This window comes from Gorilla gorilla, chromosome 13, assembly GCF_029281585.2.
Source record: "Gorilla gorilla gorilla isolate KB3781 chromosome 13, NHGRI_mGorGor1-v2.1_pri, whole genome shotgun sequence".
NCBI lineage: Eukaryota > Metazoa > Chordata > Mammalia > Primates > Hominidae > Gorilla > Gorilla gorilla.
The window spans coordinates 115536264-115561238 of NC_073237.2; the positions used below are offsets into that span (position 1 = coordinate 115536264).

The window sequence follows — 24975 nt, forward strand, 5'->3', positions numbered from 1 at the left end:
AGAGCTAATTAGCTAGCTCCCTGTCCCTGGTATGATCTAGTCAGTGAATGGTGGTGATTTCCCAATGATGAAGAGATTTGCACTGGAAGAAGTTTAGATCACAGTAGTTCTATTTTCTCTTCCAATCTTAAAATTTTGTGATTCTGCATTTATCTGCCAATGCAGAAATGAGGATCCAGATGCTCAGGAAGAACCTCTTGCAAGTACTACCTTAGCAAAAAGATGAAGTCAGAGTTTCTGGAGACTAAGAAGTGATGTTTGACCAAATCCTTTACAGAACTGCTTTCAAATGAGCTGTCTTTGTTAGTCTTTCATCCTGATTTAACCCCCAACTTAAAGCTGTCTTTCTTAGTCTATCATCCTGATTTAACCCTCATAAGGCCTCTCACCCTTTCACAGATGCCAAGGAAGTGGCAGTGTTTATATTTCTGTGTGTGGGGAATGGGAGTGGGTGTATAGGTGGTAGATGTGCGTATGTATTATCAAAGGAGACAGATATATATATATATATATATATATATATATATATATATATATATATTTAGACTTCTTAGGGAATTCTGTCTGGCAAACCAACGCAATACTAAAACTTACCCTATTTTTTGGTCACTGATTTTATTTAAACTAAAACTTTACCTTTAATATAGAAACAATTTCTGGGAAACCTAAATTTTTTTTTTTTTTTTAAGAAAGCAAAGGGGGAGAAATTTCTTCAAACTCTCTCTCCAAACAACCTCAGACTGAAAAAAAACTTCATCCCTTGGCAACTATGTTGAAGGAGAAAATACAAAAGCAGCCAGTGTAATTTGGAAGAAGGTGCATTGCCAAGGGAGTCAGAAAGTGAGGGTCAAGCCCTCATTCAGGCAGTAACTCTGGGTGTAATCATGGGCATGCCATTCCTCTCTGAGCCTGTTTCTCAAACTAAGGAGTTTGATGAGCTGATATCCAAAATTACTTATTGTCCTGTGACTATGTGAATGTACCCCCTCCTAATCCCACCTACTGGCCAGCTTGCATTAGTTTTAATGTATTCAGAATGAAAGATGCCCTATGGGTAAGATAGCATTGTCACTGTATTCCCACCCCTGTGTGAGAAAGAGTCAAAAAGAAGAGAAAACACATAAACACACACAGAAGGAATTAAGCATAAAGAGGGAATAAATCTTAACCGAAGAAATATCTTCTTTATCTATGTCCATTTCCTCCAAAAAGGAAAAATGGCAGTGTCAGTTGTACATTACATATATCTCTCTCTCTTTTTAGTGTTTAATCTTAGCACCTGCACAGCAGAGATCTTTACAATTCATTGCATATGCTTTCTCCCTTCTCCCCCAATACAGCACCTGAGGCCTAAGAAGCAACTCCCTCAATGCTCCACAAAAGGCTGAGACCCTTCTTCATGACAGAGTGAGTATAGAAATAACAAACATGCCCAACGCTTTTATACAGTTGCTAGAACGTTTTCATTTCCAACAAATGAAGATTTTCCTCCTTTTCTTTGAATATTAATTACATTTTACAAATTTTTGTGGGTTTTTTTGTTTTGTTTTGCTTCATTTTGTTCTGTTGTGTGTGTACAACAACAGGAAAAGTCCATGGCAAGGAGTCCCGGGTTAGCAGAGTTTGGCTGTCATCTGGTCCGACTGTTTGAGGATCTCCGTGTTGTACAGGTCCAAGGCGTGGTTCACCCTGATGATCTCACTGTTGGTCAGTTTCAGGCGGTGTTTCAGCATACAGGAGAACAAGTCCAGCTGGGGTTTCCCCGGGGCCACAGGAGGGGCCAGGCGATTAATTCGGTCCCGAATATCCAACAAGAGGAGCATCACCGAAGAAGAGGAATAGAACTGGCCGCCCTGTGTGTAGGACTGGTTGACCTGCTGCACTGCACTGCGCAGGAGGTCGGCGTTGAACCTCAAGCTATACCCGAACACCTGCACGTCTGAGATCTTGATGTAGAACTGCCTTTTGGAGGGATCGGACAGGTCCACGGGGCCCTGGCCAGTCTCATTTCGCAGTAGGGTAGGTAGCCGAGTCCGACTACGTAGGTAGATGTGGACCGTCTCGAAAAATGTTTTCCACCGATTGCCCAGCAAAAGAGTCCAGTTGTAGCACTGGCTGTTTTGGAGACGGATCTTCTCCCAGCGTGGGTAGCCAAATTCCCCGAAGGGCATGTTCCAGCCCTCCGAATGGCTCCCGCTAAAGGGGTTGACATAGACAAAGAACATGGGGTCCAGGCTGCTGTTGCGCATCTGGCAGATGCGCATGGACATGCCGATCACCATGTGGATGAAGTCCATGCGGTTCTTGTTGCTCTTGAGAGTGAGGGACATGCGCTTGCGCCACCGAGGGTCAAAGAAGGTGTCGAGGCGGATCTCGTTGCTGATGAAGGTGGTGTGGACATAGAGGCGTGAGTCCATCTTCTGCAGCAGGTACTTCAGCTCCAGGTCCTGGAAGTCCAGGTCGGTCTCAAAGCTGATGAACTGCTCGCTCCGCTCCGAGTCCACGTTCTGTGGTTCGCAGCGGCCTCGATACAGCTTGTAGCCCTTGTTGCAGGAGCCGCAGAGGGAGATGTTGGCCAGGCTGCACATGGCGCAGCTGTTGTTCCCGCCTATCACGCAGGGGATGGGGCGCTGGCACAGTGTGGTGCTGCCGTGGCACACGCAGCTCCGCTGGCTCTCCAGGAAGGTTCCCCAAAACCCATTCTCATTACAGTAGAGGAGCGACTGGACCCTTGCAAGCCACTGCTGAATTGTCCTGGGAGATAAAGGAAAAATGGAGAAGGTTAGCTACCATGAGTGGGTCTGTGAGTTACAGTTATCCAATTGATAATGCAAACTGGAGCTGCCCAAAGGATGAAAGGACGGGATGGAGCAGTGACAATAGGAAGGGCATCGAATATAAACATAAGAACTACATTGTAGCTCCTCGTAATGCCACAAACCAGCTGCATGACATCGTACTTTACCTTCCTAATGTTCAATGTCCTCATCTGCAAAGTGAAGGGGTTGGAGTAAATGTTCCTTGGGGTCCTTCCAGCTCTTTGATTCCATTATACACTAGTCCCAGAACTTTGATTCCATTATACACTAGTCCCAGAAAAGTGTGATTCAGGAAATGAAAGTGTCTAGACTCAAATACCCCTTCTGGATGACAACATATTGTAAATCTGGATGACAACATATTGTAAACAATCAGCAATGAAAAAGACCTTAATGAAAAAGACCTTAGGGGTTATTTGTTTACTTAAACCACATGTTTCAACCCCCATTACAGATTCCTCCCATGAGGGTGTATAACATCTACCAACTTCAACAAAAACAAATTATATTTTATCATACTCTAGAAATCATGTAGTGATTCTCTATTGATGATCTTCTGTGATCCTCATGGTGGTTTTTTAGAACATGTTAGAAAGGGGTTGTTTCCCAACAGATGATGGAGAAGGTGTGGAGAAACAGGAACACTTCTACACTGTTGGTGCGAGTATAAGTCAGTTCAACCATTGTGGAAGACAGTGTGGCGATTCCTCAAGGATCTACAATGAGAAATACCATTTGACCCAGCAATCCCATTATTGGGTATATACCCAAAGGATTATAAATCATTCTACTATAAAGACATGTACACGATGTTTATTGCAGCACTGTCCACAATAGCAAAGACTTGGAACCAACCAAAATGCCCAGCAATGATAGACTGGATAAAGAAAATGTGGCGGAGGAGCCAAGATGGCCGAATAGGAACAGCTCCAGTCTACAGCTCCCAGCGTGAGCGACGCAGAAGACAGTGATTTCTGCATTTCCATCTGCGGTACCGGGTGCATCTCACTAGGGAGTGCCAGACAGTGGGCGCAGGTCAGTGGGTGTGCGCACCGTGCACGAGCTGAAGCACGGCCAGGCATTGCCTCACTTGGGAAGCGCAAGGGGTCAGGGAGTTCCCTTTCCGAGTCAAAGAAAGGGGTGACCGATGGCACCTGGAAAATCGGGTCACTCCCACCCGAATACTGTGCTTTTCTGGCGGGCTTAAAAAACGGCACAGCACGAGATTATATCCCGCACCTGGCTCGGAGGGTCCTACGCCCACGGAGTCTCTCTGATTGTTAGCACAGCAGTCTGAGATCAAACTGCAAGGCGGCAGCGAGGCTGGGGGAGGGGCGCCCGCCACTGCCCAGGCTTGCTCAGGTAAACAAAGCAGTGGGAAGCTCGAACTGGGCGGAGCCCACACAGCTCAAGGAGGCCTGCCTGCCTCTGTAGGCTCCACCTCTGGGGGCAGGGCACAGACAAACAAAAAGACAGCAGTAGCCTCTGCAGACTTAAATGTCCCTGTCTGACAGCTTTGAAGAGAGCAGTGGTTCTCCCAGCACACAGCTGGAGATCTGAGAACGGGCAGACTGCCTCCTCAAGTGGGTCCCTGACCCCCAAGCAGCCTAACTGGGAGGCACCCCCCCCCCCACCCCCAGCAGGGGCACACTGACACCTCACAGGGCAGGGTATTCCAACAGACCTGCAGCTGAGGGTCCTGTCTGTTAGAAGGAAAACTAACAAACAGAAAGAAGGAAAACTAACAAACAGAAAGGACATCCACACCAAAAACCCACCTGTACATCACCATCATCAAAGACCAAAAGTAGATAAAACCACAAAGATGGGGAAAAAACAGAACAGAAAAACTGGGAACTCTAAAAAGCAGAGCGCCTGTCCTCCTCCAAAGGAACGCAGTTCCTCACCAGCAACGGAACAAAGCTGGATGGAGAATGACTTTGACGAGCTGAGAGAAGAAGGCTTCAGACGATCGAATTACTCTGAGCTACGGGAGGCCATTCAAACCAAAGGCAAAGAAGTTGAAAACTTTGAAAAAAATTTAGAAGAATGCATAACTAGGATAACCAATACAGAGAAGTGCTTAAAGGAGCTGATGGAGCTGAAAACCAAGGCTCGAGAACTACGTGAAGAATGCAGAAGCCTCAGGAGCCGATGCGATCAACTGGAAGAAAGGGTATCAGCAATGGAAGATGAAATGAATGAAATGAAGCGAGAAGGGAAGTCTAGAGAAAAAAGAATAAAAAGAAATGAGCAAAGCCTCCAAGAAATATGGGACTATGTGAAAAGACCAAATCTACGTCTGATTGGTGTACCTGAAAATGACAAGGAGAATGGAACCAAGCTGGAAAACACTCTGCAGGATATTATCCAGGAGAACTTCCCCAATCTAGCAAGGCAGGCCAACGTTCAGATTCAGGAAATACAGAGAACGCCATAAAGATACTCCTTGAGAAGAGCAACTCCAAGACACATAATTGTCAGATTCACCAAAGCTGAAATGAAGGAAAAAATGTTAAGGGCAGCCAGAGAGAAAGGTCGGGTTACCCTCAAAGGGAAGCCCATCAGACTAACAGCGGATCTCTCGGCAGTAACCCTACAAGCCAGAAGAGAGTGGTGGCCAATATTCAACATTCTTAAAGAAAAGAATTTTCAACTCAGAATTTCATATCCAGCCAAACTAAGCTTCATAAGCGAAGGAGAAATAAAATACTTTACAGACAAGCAAATGCTGAGAGATTTTGTCACCACCAGGCCTGCCCTAAAAGAGCTCCTGAAGGAAGCGCTAAACATGGAAAGGAACAACTGGTACCAGCCGCTGCAAAGTCATGCCAAAATGTAAAGACCATCGAGACTAGGAAGAAACTGCATCAACTAACAAGCAAAATAACCAGCTAACATCATAATGACAGGATCAAATTCACACATAACACTATTAACTTTAAATGTAAATGGACTAAATGCTCCAATTAAAAGACACAGACTGGCAAGTTGGATAAAGAGTCAAGACCCATCAGTGTGCTGTATTCAGGAAACCCATCTCACGTGCAGAGACACACATAGGCTCAAAATAAAAGGATGGAGGAAGATCTACCAAGCAAATGGAAAACAAAAAAAGGCAGGGGTTGCAGTCCTGGTCTCTGTTAAAACAGACTTTAAACCAACAAAGATCAAAAGAGACAAAGAAGGCCATTACATAATGGTGAAGGGATCAATTCAATAAGAAGAGCTAACTATCCTAAATATATATGCACCCAATACAGGAGCACCAAGATTCATAAAGCAAGTCCTGAGTGACTTACAAAGAGACTTAGACTCCCACACATTAATAATGGGAGACTTTAACACCCCTCTGTCAACATTAGACAGATCAACGAGACAGAAAGTCAACAAGGATACCCAGGAATTGAACTCAGCTCTGCACCAAGCAGACCTAATAGACATCTACAGAACTCTACACCCCAAATCAACAGAATATACATTTTTTTCAGCACCACACCACACCTATTCCAAAATTGACCACATACTTGGAAGTAAAGCTCTCCTCAGCAAATGTAAAAGAACAGAAATTATAACAAACTATCTCTCAGACCACAGTGCTATCAAACTAGAACTCAGGATTAAGAATCTCACTCAAAACCGCTCAACTACATGGAAACTGAACAACCTGCTCCTGAATGACTATTGGGTACATAACGAAATGAAGGCAGAAATAAAGAGGTTCTTTGAAACCAGCGAGAACAAAGACACAACATACCAGAATCTCTGGGATGCATTCATTCAAAGCAGTGTGTAGAGGGAAATTTATAGCACTAAATGCCCACAAGAGAAAGCAGGAAAGATCCAAAATTGACACCCTAACATCACAATTAAAAGAACTAGAAAAGCAAGAGCAAACACATTCAAAAGCTAGCAGAAGGCAAGAAATAACTAAAATCAGAGCAGAACTGAAGGAAATAGAGACACAAAAAACCCTTCAAAAAATTAATGAATCCAGGAGCTGGTTTTTTGAAAGGATCAACAAAATTGATAGACCACTAGTAAGACTAATAAAGAAGAGAGAAGAATCAAATAGATGCAATAAAAAATGATAAAGGGGATATCACCACTGATCCCACAGAAATACAAGCTACCATCAGAGAATACTACAAACACCTCTACGCAAATAAACTAGAAAATCTAGAAGAAATGGATAAATTCCTCGACACATACACTCTCCCAAGACTAAACCAGGAAGAAGTTGAATCTCTGAATAGACCAATAACAGGATCTGAAATGGTGGCAGTAATCAATAGCTTCCCAACCAAAAAGAGTCCAGGACCAGATGGATTCACAGCCGAATTCTACCAGAGGTACAAGGAGGAACTGGTACCATTCCTTCTGAAACTATTCCATTCAATAGAAAAAGAGGGAATCCTCCCTAACTCATTTTATGAGGCCAGCATCATTCTGATACCAAAGCCGGGCAGAGACACAACAAAAAAAGAGAATTTTAGACCAATATCCTTGATGAACATTGATGCAAAAATCCTCAATAAAATACGGGCAAACCAAATCCAGCAGCACATCAAAAAGCTTATCCATCATGATCAAGTGGGCTTCATCCCTGGGATGCAAGGCTGGTTCAATATACGCAAATCAATAAATGTAATCCAGCATATAAACAGAGCCAAATACAAAAACCACATGATTATCTCAATAGATGCAGAAAAAGCCTTTGACAAAATTCAACAACCCTTCATGCTAAAAACTCTCAATAAATTAGGTATTGATGGGATGTATTTCAAAATAATAAGAGCTATCTATGACAAACCCACAGCCAATATCATACTGAATGGGCAAAAACTGGAAGCATTCCCTTTGAAAACTGGCACAAGACAGGGATGCCCTCTCTCACCACTCCTATTCAACATAGTGTTGGAAGTTCTGGCCAGGGCAATTAGGCAGGAGAAGGAAATAAAGGGTATTCAATTAGGAAAAGAGGAAGTCAAATTGTCCCTGTTTGCAGATGACATGATTGTATATCTAGAAAACCCCATTGTCTCAGCCCAAAATCTCCTTAAGCTGATAAGCAACTTCAGCAAAGTCTCAGGATACAAAATCAATGTACAGAAATCACAAGCATTCTTATACACCAACAACAGACAAACAGAGCCAAATCATGAGTGAACTCCCATTCACAACTGCTTCAAAGAGAATAAAATAAATACCTAAGAATCCAACTTACAAGGGATGTGAAGGACCTCTTCAAGTAGAACTACAAACCACTGCTCAAGGAAATACAAGAGGATACAAACAAATGGAAGAACATTCCATGCTCATGGGTAGGAAGAATCAATATCGCGAAAATGGCCATACTGCCCAAGGTAATTTACAGATTCAATGCCATCCCCATCAAGCTACCAATGCCTTTCTTCACAGAATTGGAAAAAACTACTTTAAAGTTCATATGGAACCAAAAAAGAGCCCGCATCGCCAAGTCAATCCTAAGCCAAAAGAACAAAGCTGGAGGCATCACGCTACCTGACTTCAAACTATACTACAAGGCTACAGTAACCAAAACAGCATGGTACTGGTACCAAAACAGAGATATAGATCAATGGAACAGAACAGAGCCCTCAGAAATAATGCCCCATATCTAAAACTATCTGATCTTTGACAAACCTGAGAAAAACAAGCAATGGGGAAAGGATTCCCTATTTAATAAATGGTGCTGGGAAAACTGGCTAGCCATATGTAGAAAGCTGAAACTGGATCCCTTCCTTACACCTTACACAAAAATCAACTCAAGATGGATTAAAGACTTACAGGTTAGACCTAAAACCATAAAAACCCTAGAAGAAAACCTAGGCATTACCATTCAGGACATAGGCATGGGCAAGGACTTCATGTCTAAAACACCAAAAGCAATGGCAACAAAAGCCAAAATTGATAAATGGGATCTAATTAAACTAAACTAAAGAGCTTCTGCACAGCAAAAGAAACTACCATCAGAGTGAACAGGCAACCTACAAAATGGGAGAAAATTTTCGCAACCTACTCATCTGACAAAGGGCTAATATCCAGAATCTACAATGAACTCAAACAAATTTACAAGAAAAAAACAACCCCATCAAAAAGTGGGTGAAGGACATGAACAGACACTTCTCAAAAGAAGACATTTATGCAGCCAAAAAACACATGAAAAAATGCTCATCATCACTGGTCATCAGAGAAATGCAAATCAAAACCACAATGAGATACCATCTCACACCAGATAGAATGGCAATCATTAAAAAGTCAGGAAACAACAGGTGCTGGAGAGGATGTGGAGAAATAGGAACACTTTTACACTGTTGGTGGGACTGTAAACTAGTTCAACCATTGTGGAAGTCAGTGTGGCGATTCCTCAGGGATCTAGAACTAGAAATACCATTTGACCCAGCCATCCCATTACTGGGTATATACCCAAAGGATTATAAATCATGCTGCTATAAAGACACATGCACATGTATGTTTATTGCGGCATTATTCACAATAGCAAAGACTTGGAACCAACCCAAATGTCCAGCAATGATAGACTGGATTAAGAAAATGTGGCACATATACACCATGGAATACTATGCATCCATAAAAAATGATGAGTTCATGTCCTTTGTAGGGACATGGATGAAATTGGAAATCATCATTCTCAGTAAACTATCGCAAGAACAAAAAACCAAACACCGCATAGTCTCACTCATAGGTGGGAATTGAACAATGAGATCACATGGACACAGGAAGGGGAATATCACACTCTGGGGACTGTTGGGGTGGTGGGAGGGGGGAGGGATAGCATTGGGAGATATACCTAATGCTAGATGACGAGTTAGTGGGTGCAGCACACCAGCATGGCACATGTATACATATGTAACTAACCTGCACAATGTGCACATGTACCCTAAAACTTAAAGTAAAATGTATAATTAAAAAAAAAAGACAAAAAAAAAGAAAATGTGGCACATATACACCACGGAATACTATGCATCCATAAAAAAGGATGAGTTCATGTCCTTTGCACGGACATGGATTAAGCTGGAAACCATCACACTCAGCAAACTAACAAACATAAGAACAGAAAATGAAACACCGTATGTTCTCACTAGTAAGTGGGAGTTGAACAATGAGAACACATGGACACAGGGAGGGGAACACTACACACTGGGGTTTGTCAGGGGTTGGGGGGCTAGGGGAGAGATAGCATTAGGAGAAATACCTAATGTAGATGATGGGCTGATGGGTGCAGCAAACCACCATAGCACATGTATACCTATGTAACAAACCTGCACGTTCTGCACATGTATCCCAAAACTTTTAGAGTATAATTTAAAAAAAGGGGGGGGGGGTTATTTCCCTGCATTTTTCCAGAGCTCCAAACTCTCCATTCAGTTGATTTCTATTACAGCCTCTGGGCCCCCTCCCCACAGGCCCTCAACACTATAAATGATACCAAAGTCTATAATCTGATTTCAGCCACCGAAACATTCTGATGAAGACAGATATTCCATCAGATAAGAAGCAGCATCAGAGTAGGAACAAATATGCAAGGCAGTCAGCTTAGAGGCCTCTCATCTTTCCTTTTTTCTATTCAACTCACCCTTTGGCTGTCTTCCATGCTACCAATAAACCCTTGTGTGTCTAGCACTTTTTACCCTGCACAGGGTATATTCACTCCAGTTTTCTCGCTTAAGCCTCACAGCAACACCCTAAAAATACCTTGGGACTTGAGGTCAGTCAGAGACAGCTGAAAATCCTGGCTCCTCCACCTGCAAGCTGAGGTAATGCTGGGCAGTTTTCTTCACCTTCCTAATCATTCCTACCACACAGAGCTATGTGAGGATTATATGAATTTTTATGTGAAGGCTTAGCCCCAAACTTGGTACTTATTAAGAGCTCAATAAAAGCGGTTGTTACTCCTGCAAAGGGACTGTCCGCAATATTTTACAGACATGGCAATGGAAGCTAAGGGTGAAAGGACATGCTCAAACAATCAGAGTAGTCTCCTGGCTCACAGCTGTGGCTTTTTGCATTGTCTGTCAAGCGAGAGTCAAGAGCACCTTTCCTAAGGCTGTTGTGCTGTGGAGATGGTGATGGTGATGATGCTCTCAGTGGTTCCTGATCTTCTTCATTTTATAAAACTAGAAACAGAAGCTAATTTGCATTGTACTCTCTGTGGTAGGAAGTGTTAACAATCCATCTATTCTATCACTTCCACTGATGAGCCACAATCCCCAAACCACAAACACCAAGAGCCTAATTAGGCAGTAGAGCCTAATGTTGAAAAGTATGGTTGTTGGCCCAAGCGGAGCTGAGTTCAAAGCTGCATTCTATAACCGGGATCAAGTCACTTCATCTCTTTAAGCCTCAGTATCAATATCTAAAATGAGGATAATAAAGCCCATCTTAGGCAGCTGGTGAGAGGATTCAGTGAGATAATATATTTAAAGTGCTTAAAGGAGCCTGGCACAGAGCAATTACGGAAAAGGTAATAATAAAAAGTACTCTTATCCCAGAGAATAAGCTCTTCCTTTGAAGGTATTGAGACACTCTCAGGGATTTCACTATCGCTCTGGAGTTTGACGAAAACCATTTTGTTATATCCATTTGAAAATGGATACTGTTGAAATGGCTTCCCAGCATGCTTTGCTTTCAATGGGTTGCTTATCGGCTGGGAGAAAATGGCGGAATAATTAGTGGGCTCCTTGAAACCCTCTCCTTTTTAAATCCACAGAACCACCCAGACCTGGCGATAAAACCTCCCTGACAGTATTCAAAACACTGTATTGAAACCCCTCGTTTCTTTGTCAGTTTCCCCTCCAGGCTCTTAGGCTTGAGAGGAGAGGTCCCTTCTTCTCCGACCACCTAGCCCAGAGGCTGGCTCTACAAATGCTTGCTGAGTGAATCAATGTTTGATGAATGAATGCATAAAGAATATTCATATTTTTCTTGTTAGTTTTCATTTAAAAAAGGAAAAACAAACTTCTACCTCTCCCCTCAGGACTGCAGTATTCGTTTTCCGTACCATCCACCCACACAGCTCCAGGCCTCCCCAGTTTCTGCTTCGTGAGACCAATCCTATTACAGCCTGGAGAACAGCAGCAGGCCCAGCCTTCAGGAAACGGAGCTGGAATAATAATGAGCTATGTGGCTCCCACCTCCCAAACCAGAACATTGACTGAATATTGGGTATGAGTCATCTGATATTTTTGTGAGCTGCAGGGGCCCTCCACACAGCCCTGATTGCGTGGTTCCATCTGACGAGAGCGTCATTTCAAAATGCCCCTTTCACATGGCCCACACTTGCCCCTGTCACTCCCTCTCCAAGTGACAGGACAGTACCCCATTTAGAGTTCCTCTGTTCCCATCTGCAAGGCATTCTATAACCCCGTAGAGCGCCCCCTTTCTCGTGTCTCATCATTGGGACCCTTTGTAAGGACCACAGCCCCCACTCCTTGAATCAATGCTTCATTGTGGCTGAACTCTCAGAATCCTCGGTGAGGGAAATAAAAAGATGAAAGTTCCTGGTGATGCTGCAATAAGCAACGAGGCTAGTGGCAAATTAGGATTCCAGCCCTGTCAGGCAGGAGGAATTGGGGACAGAGGGCCTCTGAGATACATTCGCGAGCTGCGTGGCACCTGCATCTCCTGACCTCAGAATAATCATGAGGTTGTGGGCTGTATCAAAGAAGGCATTAATGATACAGCAAGAGGACTTAGAAAGCAGGTGGTGTTCACGGGGAGCAGGGAGCACGAGGCTGAGGGAAAGAGGAAAGAAAACAGAGGGGAAAGGTGGAGAGTGGGGAAGGGTGATAAGTGGAGAAAAGGACTTGGTGTTGGAGATGGTGGGGAAATGTGGAGCAAATGAGCAGACAGAGGCTATGGAGGAGACCCTGGACAGGGAGGATGAGATGGAATGAAATTAGAGTGGGTAGGATAGAAACAAAGAGATGCAGCCAAGGCATCATCTGTGTTAACTCACAGATTTGGGAAAGAGCCCAGGCTGGGGTTCCTAATTCAACTATTGGATGGGCCATTTAAGGGTGGGCTAGTTGTCCATTCTCCTCCCTTTCTAGAGAGGCCAACTGCAGAGACAGTGGGGGCAGAGAGGTAAAGCAATGTTACCAGTGAGTCCTGATCCCCCAGGTCAACAAACTTTCTTTTGCTTTTCAATATTTCATTTTGAGATTAGAACCACAAAAAGCTCATTTCATTGTGTGTGTGTGTGTGTGTGTGTGTGTGTGTCTTTTGAATACAAGCAAATTGCAATAATGAGGAAAAAGCCTCAATCAAATCAATCTCCTATACCTCCCCTATCTCCAGCCAGTTCTCTCAGTAGTTATCATGGATAGTCATAAACTCTACAAGGGTCAATTGTAGGCAGTGCCCTAAACCAGCTGAGAGCATCAGTGACTTACAACTATTGAGTTCTCACTGTATACCAGGCATAGTGCTGGAGGCTCTTCATACTGTCTCCCTGAACAGCACATGAAACCACCTCCGTGTTACAGGCAAAGAAAAATGAGTCCTTGAGAAGTGAGATGACTTGTCTGAGATCACACAATTTGGTATCTGAATGTGGAGTACCTTTGTGATCTCAGATAAGTTATCAGTGCACTTTCTTCTAGGTATCATAATGTAAAATTATAATGATATGGTGAGTAATAAGAAGAAAGCAAGACACAAGGAAAGAAATAAATTGAAATAACGGAAAAATACTGAAAGTTTGAGCCTGTGAAGGGCCTATTATCACATTCCTTGCTTCCTCTGGACCTGCCAGGGTCCCTCTCCTCCACTCACAGATAATTGGGGCTCCCGACAAGTGCATAGGGAGATGCTGGGGATCAGGGATAGCAGGGATTGCGATCTATAAATACCATTTCCCAGGCTAGTTGGTGATAGCCTTCCTCAACCCCGGCAACAGAGAAGCAGCTTAATAGGCTGCTCCAGAGGGGAGGGTCTCACAAAGGCTGACACAACCCCACTGAAAGCCAGTCAGTGTGAGGCAGGGAGGAGCAGGTTTTAAAGTGCTTTTCTCTGTCCCTAAGGATCCAAAGCATCTTCCATCTGCAGCCAAAGCTGAGATGCAATACATCCAAATCAGCATCTTTCTGTTGGATGGGATTTCAATTCATTCTGATAGGGGGCTGAGAGGAGAGAAGGAAGGTGAAAGTAGGAGAAAGAAGGAAGTTGCATTTTCATTTCTAAACTGGAAAACCCTGGAGCCTGATTGATAGGTACCCACACTGGCTCTGAATAAAGCAGTTTTGACCATTAGAAGCAGGGAAACTTCAAGAAGAAACCTTGGGAATGTTCTTTCTCACGTTCAGGCCTGAACACAGAGACTTGGTTGCTGAGGTCAAAAAAATCAGTGTTTCTTAAGTGTTTTCTACATCATGGCAGTTACCACTTTATCCTCACATCAACCCCATGAGATAGGATTCCCTTGTGATTTTTATCCCACCGATGAGGGCATTGAAGGCCACAGAGAGACTGCGACTCACCTTGGTCACACAGCATGGGAGTAGCAGAGCAAAGTTCAGGATTCTTGGGTCCAAACCCAATACTCCCTCAATGCCCATGCTCTATATTCCCTGCCCTCTAAACCCCCGACTGGAGGAGAAAGAGGCTCTGGACCATGTTAACACCTCAGCAGCCCCCCTGCAGGCTCTGTCTTTGCCTCAGCCAGGAATTTCTGGCAACCTGACAGGTCTCCTGGTGACACAGCATGGAGTCGCTCATCATTTCGAGGACAGTCTCCGCCACCCAGGGCTTCCCATCAGTGCTTTCAAAGGTACACATCTCCCTTTCAGAACCCCCTGGCTGGGGAGCCCAGGCTGGGGTTCCTAATTCAAGCAGACTCCCTGCTGATTTTAATTGGAGGTTTTGCCTAAGATGGGAATACAGTGTGGGGCCAGTGGCATTTTAGGGGAGATCATACAAATCGAGTGCCAAGGAGAGAGGAAGAAAAACAGATCTAGGTTAAAATAGAAAGCTATAATCCATAACTCCCATTTGCCTACCAGGAGTGTGTATTTAAAAGTACAGAGGAAATGGAAAAAAAATGAAATCGGAGCTCTGCATTATTCTTTTATTTATGCCCTTTGCTTTTTCCTTGGCATTTCTTTGACACTGTAATGGGTGCCCAAGTAATTCTGTGACTCCACAAAATGTGTATTCCACAGACCACAGACTAAACTGAGAAGACAAACAGTTGTTTTTTTAGGTTTCTGATGATGCGCTGTTCTTTAGTTGTGCTGTGTGTGACTCTCTGTGCGTGTGTGTGTGTGTGTTAAAGAAGTGGTATTTATAAGAGATGAATACGTCAAGTCAGTGGTGTCAGAATACTTGAGATTCCGCTGAAAACAGCCTCAGAAATGCTATGGATGTGCTAGTATGAATTATAACTGGCCATCAGACTCACTCTGTTCACTATTTTTCCCAGATAAATATTTAGCTTTTAATCATTACCCTCTTTGAGTTTCTAACATTGCTTTAATAACCTGTTTTTCCTTCTCTCAGTTCTTCACATGGTGTCACAGCCTCATTGAGTAGCTCATAATAATAAGGAAGAAATACCAAAAGAAAATGTTACGGTCCCTTGTCATGCTGAAGCTCTTTTCTAATTTTCAATTGTGGAGTGAAGGTAATAGGTCTTACTGGAGAGGGCAGAGGAAGATGGAAGAAGGAAGAAGGAGAAGAGCATCAATGTAAAAAATCCAATAGGGTCTTTAAAATTAGGTTGTCAGGAGCCTAATTGAGGAGGATTACGAAACAATTTTTGCAATTACACAGTTCTGTGTCTGGAAGGAGGTGACAGGCAACATCAGCTGCATATTCAAATTCAGCATTTTGCTTTGGGGCATGAATGTGCTGAAGACAAGTGAAGGAAGGTGCCCGGAGCTTCTCAAGGGTGACAGAAAGGCTAAAAACAGCAGGACACTCCCTGGTGGAGGGCTACAAGAGTGGTTTATTCTTCTTGGGCAGTAGTTAGACTGTATAATAACAGACTTCAACCAAAAAGCTATGAAATAAGAGGGGACTACCCAGGGTCTAGTGGGCCTTAACCCTGAAGTACAATAATGGTCATCTAGATCTATGATCTTGGCAGTGAGAAGCGGTGATCACAGGTGAGAGAGTAAGTTAAATAAGTGCTGGGCCCTGCTCTACCCCTATTTGACCTTGGATATTTGGCCTTGCTATTTGACCTTAAATAAGTCACCTGACCTCTTTGACCTTCAGTATTCTTATCTGTCAAATGGGGAAGGTAACATCTACTTTTCACTTTGTCTTAAGAGCTAGGATGGAATATGCAAAGCTCTAGAGAGACTTCCAGTGAAAAGAAGTAATGACTGACCATTACTAACCATGATTGTTACTGAGGGCAAGGAATAACTATGCTTTATAAATGCCTGCAGTAAAATTATTCCTCTTGGTTACTAAAACAGCCCAGTTGATCATAGCCTAATATCTTCAACTCATTGGTTATTCAGTCTCCACAGTTCTAATGAATGCTGTCACCAAGATACTTGAAGAAGAAAGAGCTAACATGAGCTTTGGAATCCAAAAAGAAAAAAAAAGGAGTATTGAGTCATAGCTCTGCTACTCATTATTTAACCTTGAGTTAATTGCTTGTCCTTTCTAAGCTTCAGTTTTCTCAACTACAGAATGGAATAATAATACAATCCTTGCAAGGTTGTTCTGAGGCTCAGATAAGATGATGTGCATTAAGTTTCTAACATATAGTAGGTACACACTGTCTCTCATGCAAACAAACTGTGTTTCTCTTGAGCTCACATAGTAAATGATCCCTTTGAAATCAGTAATTATAGATTTAAAAACTCAGAGTGGGAAAGAATTCAACAAATGCTGCTGGATCAGTTGAATATCCATATTAAACAAAATAAATCTTGACACTTAACTTTCTCTGTACTCCTAAATCAAAACAGATGGCTTGCAGATCTAAATGAAAAAAGTAAAACAACAACATCAACAAAACAACTTTTAGGAGAAAATATAGGGGAGCATCTTTATGACAGTAGGCAAAGATTTCTTAAAAGTGCTCACCGTAAAAGAAGATAATTGATTAACAGGACTATACAAAAATTAAAACAGATTCATCAAAAGATACCATAGAATGAAGACAACTTTCATTGACAGAATATATTTGCAATACCTCTAGCTAACAAGAGATTGTATGTATAAGACATGCTAAGGTCTGAAAGCTTGTATACCCCTCCCCCAAATTTGTATGTTGAAATTTCAATTTCCAAGGTAAAGATATTAGAAGATGGTGCCTTTGGGAGCTAATTAGGTCATGAAAGTGGAGCTCTCATGAGTGGAATTAGTGTTCTCATAAATGAGACGCAAGAGAGACTCCTTGCCTCTTCCAACATGTGAAGACACAGGTAGAAGGTGAACCCAAAAGCCCTTACCAGACACCAAATCTACCAGTACCTTGATCTCGGACTTCCCAACCTTCAGAGCTGTGAAAAATAAATTCATGCTACTTATGTGCTCCCCAGTATTTGTTATTTCATTACAGCAGCCTGAACAGACTAAGATAATACGTAAACAACTACAAATCAGTGAGCAAAATTCAGATAACCAAAAGGGAAAATAGGCAAATGATATGGACAGGCACTTCATCAAAAAGAATATTCAAGAAGTCAATATGCAATGAATCTCCACTTCATTCACTATCAGAAAAATGCAAATTAAACTGGCAATGATATATTACTCAGCAGGATGGCAAAATAAAATTAGAATACAAAATTAAAAAGAAGGTAAGCACTAAGTCATCAAGGTTGTGGAACAATTGAAACTCTCCTAGGCTACTGCTAGGAACAAAACTTGCATCAACAAATTCAGAAAACTGGAAGTATGTATTAAAATAGCCAGTAAGTTGAACATATGAATACAGTACATCCCAGCAATCCCATGCCTAATATGTACACAACCAAAAGGCATATATAAAGACATGTATAAGATTGCAGTACTATTTGGAATAATGCCAAACTAGTCAAATGACCATCAGCAGTAGAAGAGAATTCTATATAAACAATAAAATATTTTTGAGAATGAGTGAACCACAACTACACAAAACAAAACTAAATGGAGGAATATCTCCATTTAGAAAGATGAAAAGGTGAAAGAAACCAGACACAAAGAGTTCATTTCATATATAAAGCAAAACTGACCTACACTGGATGAAGCAGTGGAAAAAAATAATTCCCTTGGGGAGAAGGTTGATAAGGCTTAGAAGAAGACACGGGGGGCTGTACAGTACAGAGAATGCCTTAGTTTTTGATCTGGTGCTGGTCATACGTGTGAATTCACTTTGTAAAGATTCATCTTACTGTACATTTATGTTGTTTCCACTTTCTGTACATATGTAATACTTTAGTAAAATATTTACCAAAAAGATTGTCCTTTAAAACAATCAGAATGGTATTAATAAGGCAGCAAAACATGACATTTTCATATCACTTTCCAACTTTCTGAACCTCTTCTGTTTGTTCTCTAATTTTGATCCTCACAATTTATTTGTGTCCCAGGCTGGGTTGAGAGAGTATCATTTCATTGTAACGATATGAAAAAACTGAGGCTCAGAGAAGGGAAGTAACTTCCTGATGGTCACTAGTGACTTGTCACATCACTGGTACTAAAACTCACCCATGCGTGAGTTTGTTGGCAGGACGTGGAGGGTGGAGGTAGACAGGAGAATTGGGTGATGGCTCTGACAGGGGATTAAAAAGAGCAGTCCATAGAAATTATAAGACTTATGTCTATTTTTGACTAAATCCCCTGAGCTTACAGATTCTATTCCAAACAGGAAGCTACTTCCAAGCCACGGGGGGCGGGGGGAAGAAAAAACCAAAGACAACAGAAAGGAACTGGAGATGCTTATTTTCTTGCCTTGCGTCAGCCAAGTGAGTCAATTGCCCTACTTGCTACAAATGCAGAATAACAAGCATGGGTGCAAATGGAGAGATTCCTACTAGTGTTGACTTAAATACACCCCGGACAGCACTCGCAGTGAAGCTCAGCCACTGCCACACATCTCCCTGCCCCTCACCTAGATTGTACACCCTCGGTTGCCACCATTTTGGACCTCACTACCTTTTTTTTCCTGCCCATAAATAGAAAGTTCCAAAGATATTCTCAGCTAAAAGCTTCATTGCCACATAGTTAGAAGGACACTTGTAAGCACTTGTGATTGACAGCCAGATGCCCTGAGCTAGCCTGACTTCGCATTGTGGGCTTGTGCCTCTTATTTATAGGACAATTTAATACACACTCAGAATAAGTCTTGGTTGCTCAAATTATACCCCCTGCTCCCCACTCCACACATGCATGCACACAAAAATCAGTAGTCAGGGACTATCAAAGTAGCAACTTCTCCTGGGGAGAGCTGCCTATGAGTTTATAGTGACAATTCCAGAACCTTAAAGCTAAATAACACTTAGGCAAGGCCTGGTCCCTGTGACAGATGAGAAACAGAGTCCAGGGACATTAAGTAATCTGCTTGCGGTCACACGAGTAGTACCTGGAAGCCCAGAACCAGAATCTTCCCCTTGAGGAAGAAGCCTGCACACTTCCCAAAATTTATACTGTTAATCTTCCTCCTAGCCTTCTCCAAACAGGCCTATAACATCTTACCTGGGTGACTGTACACTGAGTGAGAAAAGGAAATAATAATGCTTTCCAAAGACTTTTGCACACTGGCTCTAAACTGACATTAATTCCAGGAGATGTAAAATATCACTGTGGTCTACCAATCAGAATAAGAGTTTATGGAAGTCAGATGATGAATGGAGTTTTAGCTCAGGTCCATCTCACAGTGGGTCCAGTGGGTACTTCCGGTGGTAGTTCCCCAGTCCTAGAATGCACATTGGGGATTATATCATAACTGGAATACCCACCAACTGGTAGCATCCCCTCCCTTCCCTCATTCAGTACCCACACTATCTATACCCCTCTCCAAATAATAGAATAATAATATTTTATGGTACATTCGCCCCCACTTAAACCAGCTTTCAAGAACACCAAAAAAATATTAACAAGAACAATGACAACACACAACAACAAAATATGCACCTAGACAGCGGCTGAAACCTTAAGATAAATCCACTAAACAACAATCTTGATTGACTAGATTTTAAAGGACAATCTTGCATAACAAAATATTTCCTCACAACATCTCTGAAGAGTGCATTAGCCTTTGTACTAAAATTATCACAGGCTTGTGGTCAGCAAGATGACTGACTAGAGGTGGCTAACACTCGTTGCCCAACACAAAAAAGGACCAAAACAATGAACAAACAACTAAATTTTGACCAAAGTGACTAACGGAGAGCACTGAAGTACAGTAAGGGGGTGGTGAAAACCCTGTGAGGCACAGAAAAGAAGGATGACTCTATAGAGAAGGAAACAAAACATCTTGTCTCTGCTACCTCCTCTCCCCGGTCAGGATCAGCTCAGAACCAGGTGAGCCCTCTCCCTGAAGGGAAAAGTCTTCATGGGCCCTGAGCCCAGTTTAGGGAACTGCCTGGAGTTTGCACAGCTGTACTACTCCAGAAAAGAAGCCCATGTTGTATCCCACTCCCGACCCTTTTATTCAACCTGCTACTGCACTGTGACATTTTGAAAGCAAAGCCCTGCTAGAGTGTGTTTTTCTCTAGTGGCCAGTAGCCACTGCGCTTCTCCATCCCTGAGGCACTGACATCATTGCACTATGATCATACACAGTAGTGCTCCATTCCCCAGCCAAGCTGCTGCAGTTCCTTACCCATGGGGAACAAGCTGCCTGGGAGGCACTCCATCTCCCCCATTTCATTTGTTGCTGTGCCCTGCTCCTGGCACCTGAGCCCAGGGCACTGCATGGGCTCAGATGTTAGGGTCACAGCCTAGGCTCAGTGGAGCAGGCAGTCTGTCCCAGTGGAGAAGCTATGTCTGGGAAGGTAAGGCAGCTGTGTCCCCTCATTGTAAACCAGCCTGTTGCCCCAGCCCCAGGGAAATGAAGCTTTGGCCAGGGAACAGCTGCAATTTGGCACCCTGCCCCTCCACGACCAGGTACTCTGGCCCAGGAGAGAAGCCACACCCAAGTCAGGAGAGAAGCCTCACTTTCTGGATGCCTGAAGTAACCTGTACCTTGGCCCTAGGAAACTGAAGCTTTGACACATGGAAGCAGCCATGACCGCATGTCTAAGCCCTGGTGGTGTTCTATCCCTTGGAGACCAGGTGCTCCAGCCCAGCAGAAAGGCCATGCCCAAGCTGGCAGAGCAGCCTTGCACACTTAGCACCTGAACCGACTAGTCTCAGGTAATTGGAGCTTTGGCCCAGGGAGCAGCCACAACCCTGGTGCTTGAGTCCACATGGCACCTGACCCCCAGGGAAGCACAGCCTTGGCTGATCTGTATCACCTTGTCCACTATGTCAAACTGCTACAGTGCCCTATGGCCCTGGATCTGGACCAGCCCTCTGAAGTATGCACAACTGAGAGGCCCTACCTCCAATGCGTAGTAAAGCCAATATTGCACTGCTATTTGAACCCTAGAGCCCAAGCCATAGCCACGCCCTGCCATTCCTGGTTCTTGTTTCTATAGCGCCTCAGAGGATTTGGGTAGCTGCTATGTCCCACCATTCCAGGGTCCAGAGTCACCACTAAGCAGTACCCTCTCTCCTGATGCCCGAGTTGTCTTTGTGCCCTGCTGGCTCTCCAACCCAAACTGCAATTATATCCTGCTCCCCAGAACCTGAGCCGCTGAAACACCTCTTCCTTCCTGGAGCCATACCAGTGCAGTGTACTGACACCCAGGATCAGAGTCACGGTTACATCGCTGCCATCTGGGCCTGAGCTACTGAAGTGCCTTGGAATCGGAATCCTCTGCTTGGTGGGAGAGCTAAGAAAGTAAAGCTGCACCCATGTCACATGGGCCACAGTATTCAACAAGACACTGATCATAGGACCCCAGTTCCATTGACACTCTAAGCACCTGTGTCCTGGAAAACAGTGCCACTATGGCTGCCTGTTACCTATATTATACCCAACTCCAAAAGGAATTCAATTCAGCTAAGTCTTCACACTGTGGGAAAAATGAGAACAACAGGATCCCTGAAGCCCTTGTTGCCAATAACCTTAACAATCTACCTTGCCATCACCACTGCCACAAAGTCTTGTAGACTAGGCTATTAAGGTACCCACAGAAATTTCTGACATTGATTACAACTGAAGAAGTTGCATGATGGCTACACCAGTGCACCCACCCAGAACCAGAATTAAGCACCTTACCCAACTGACACCATAGGACACACCTGCAGGGGAATGTCTTTTTCTATGAGAGCTATTCTATAAAATTGTAATTGGTGATTGTCCACTAAATGCACAGATATAAACATAAGGACACAAAGAACATGAAAAAACAAGGAAACATGACACCACCAAAAGAACAAAATAATTATCCAATAACAAATCCTCCAAAATGGAAATTGTGAATTGCCTAAAAAGGAATTCAAGACAATGATCTTTAAAAACAAAACTCATTGAGATATAAGGGAATATCGACAGATAATTCAATAAAATTAATAAAACTTCATGATCTGGGAGAAATTCAACAAAAAGATATCATTAAAAAGAACCAAAGAGAAATCTTAAAGCTGAATAATTCAATGAATGAATTAAAAAACAAAATTAAGAGCTTCAATAGCTGCGTACATCAAGTAAAAGAAAGAAAGTCTGGACTTGAAGGGAAGTGTTTTAAAATAGCCCAGTAAAGGGGGAGTTTAAAAATTGGATAAATTAAAAAGAGTGAATAAAGTATATGGGATTATGGGACACCAGTAAGCAAACAAGTACTTACATGATGAGTGTAAGAGGAATAATAGATGAAGAAAGGCATAGAAGGCTTATTTAACGATATAATTGTTAAACATTTCCCAAGTCTTGGAAGAGACATGAACATCCAGATTCACAAAGCTCATAGGTTCCCAAATAGGTCCAACCCAAAGAAGTCCTCCACAAGGCACATTATAATCAAAATATCAAAGACATCATAGAAATGATTTTAAAAGGCCAGGAAATAATAGGATGATACAGTTAAAGTGCTGAAAGAAAAAATAAAAAAAACTTTCAATCAAGAATATTACACCTAGCACAGAAATGAAGAGGAAATAAAGTATTTCCCAGACAAAGAAAAGCTGAGAAAATTCATTGCCACTAGACCAGCCTTAGAAAAAATGTTTAGAGCCAGGCATGGTGGCTCACATCTGTAATCTCAAAGACTGTGGAGGCTGAGAGGGGAGGATCACTTGAGACCAAGAGTTTAAGAGCAGCCTGGCCAACACAGTGAGACCCCATCTCTACAAAAGTTTTAAAAATAATCATAAAAAAATACAATTAGCCAACCATGGTGGTATGTGCCTGTCATCCTACCTACTTGGGAGGCTGAGGTGGGAGGATCACTTGAACCCAGGAGTTTGAGGCTACAGTGAGCTATGATCATGCCACTGCACTTCAGCCAGGACAACAGAGTAAGATCCCCATCCTTAAAAAAAATGGGAAGTACTTCAACTAAAAGTAAAAGGATGATAATTACTACCAAGAAAATATATGAAAGCATAAAACTCACTGGTAGAGGTAAATTCATAATTAAATTCAGACTATCCCATGACTATAATAGTGATATATAAATCTATCAAATCTCTAGTATGAAAGTTAAAAGTTAAAATGACCAAAAATGACTGTAGCCACAGTAAGTTCTTAAGGAATGCACAGTATAAAACATACAAATTGTGGCAACAAAAATATAAATAGTTGGGGGGAGGGTAAAGGTAAAAGGTATATGCAACCAAATTTAAGTTATCAGCTTAAAATGGTCTATTATAACTACAAAATATTTTATGTAAGCCTCACAGTAACTACAAAGAAAAAAAATACTACAGAGATACACAAATGAGAAACAGAAAGAAACCAAAGATTAGCACTACAGAAAATCACCAAACCACAAAGGTAAACAAGGAAGAAAGGAAAAAAAGGATCTATTAAACCACCAGGAAACAATTACCCAATATCAGGAGTAAATTCTTCCGTATCAATAATGACATTGACTGTAAATATCCAATCAAAAGACATAGAGTGGCTGAGTAGATTGACAAAAGAAAAGACTCAACTATAGGCTACCTATAAGAGACCCATTTTAGCTTAAAGGACACACAGCTGAAAGTGAAGGGATGTAAGAAGACATTTCTTGCAAATAGTAGTCAAAAGAGAACAGGGGTTGCTATGCTTACATTAGATAAAATAGACTTCAAGTCAAAAATTATTTCAAGAGAGAAAGACGGTCATTGTATAACAATAAAAGCATCAGTTCATCAAGAGGACATAGCAAATATAAATATACATATGCACCCAACATTGGAGCACTGAAATACATAAAGTAAATATTAATGAACCTGAAGGAATAAATAAATATCTACACAATAACAGTAGAGGACTTCAATACCCTGTTTTCAACAATGAATAGATCAAGCAGACAGAAAAATAACCAAAATATACTGAACATGAACTGCACTTTTGACCAAATGGACCTAACAGACATATATAAAACATTTCATTCAACATCAGCAGACTATACATTCATTTCTACAGCACATGGTACATTCTCCAGGACAGATCACATGTTAGGCCTCAAAACAAGTTTTAGTAAATTCAATAATATTACAATTATATCTAGTATTATTTCCAACCACAATGGTATGAAACTAGAAATCAGTAACAAGAGAAATCTTGAAATATTCACAAGTATGTGGAAATAAAAGAACATGCTCCTTAACAACCAATAGGTCAAAGAAGAAATCAAAAGGGAAACTGAAAAATATCTTGAGACAAATAACAGTAGAAACATGACATATGAAAACCTATAGGATGCATCAAAAAAAGTTATCAGAGGGAGGCTTACAGCAATAAATAATAAACAAGAAGAAAGATCCCAAATAAATTAAGGAGTTAGTAAAAGAAGAGGAAACTAAACTGTAATTTAGCAGAAGGAAGGAAATAGTGACGATCAGAACAGAAATAAATCAAATAGAGAACACAAAAGTCATGAAAAAAAAATCAATAAACCCAAGAGTTGGTTCATTG

The 24975-nt window shown here is 42.2% G+C and overlaps 1 protein-coding gene across 2 annotated transcripts in view; it reads right to left on the reverse strand.

Moving 5' to 3' along the window:
• Positions 1–1158: 1158 nt before the first annotated feature.
• BRINP1 (BMP/retinoic acid inducible neural specific 1) overlaps positions 1159–24975 on the reverse strand; it is a 203007-nt gene continuing 179190 nt past the window's right edge. For both annotated transcript variants that reach the window (XM_004048523.3, XM_019034213.3), the window contains one exon: positions 1159–2754. In XM_004048523.3, coding sequence (XP_004048571.1) covers positions 1614–2754 — 1141 coding nt within the window. In that variant the 3' untranslated portion in view covers positions 1159–1613. The remainder of the gene's footprint in view (positions 2755–24975) is intronic.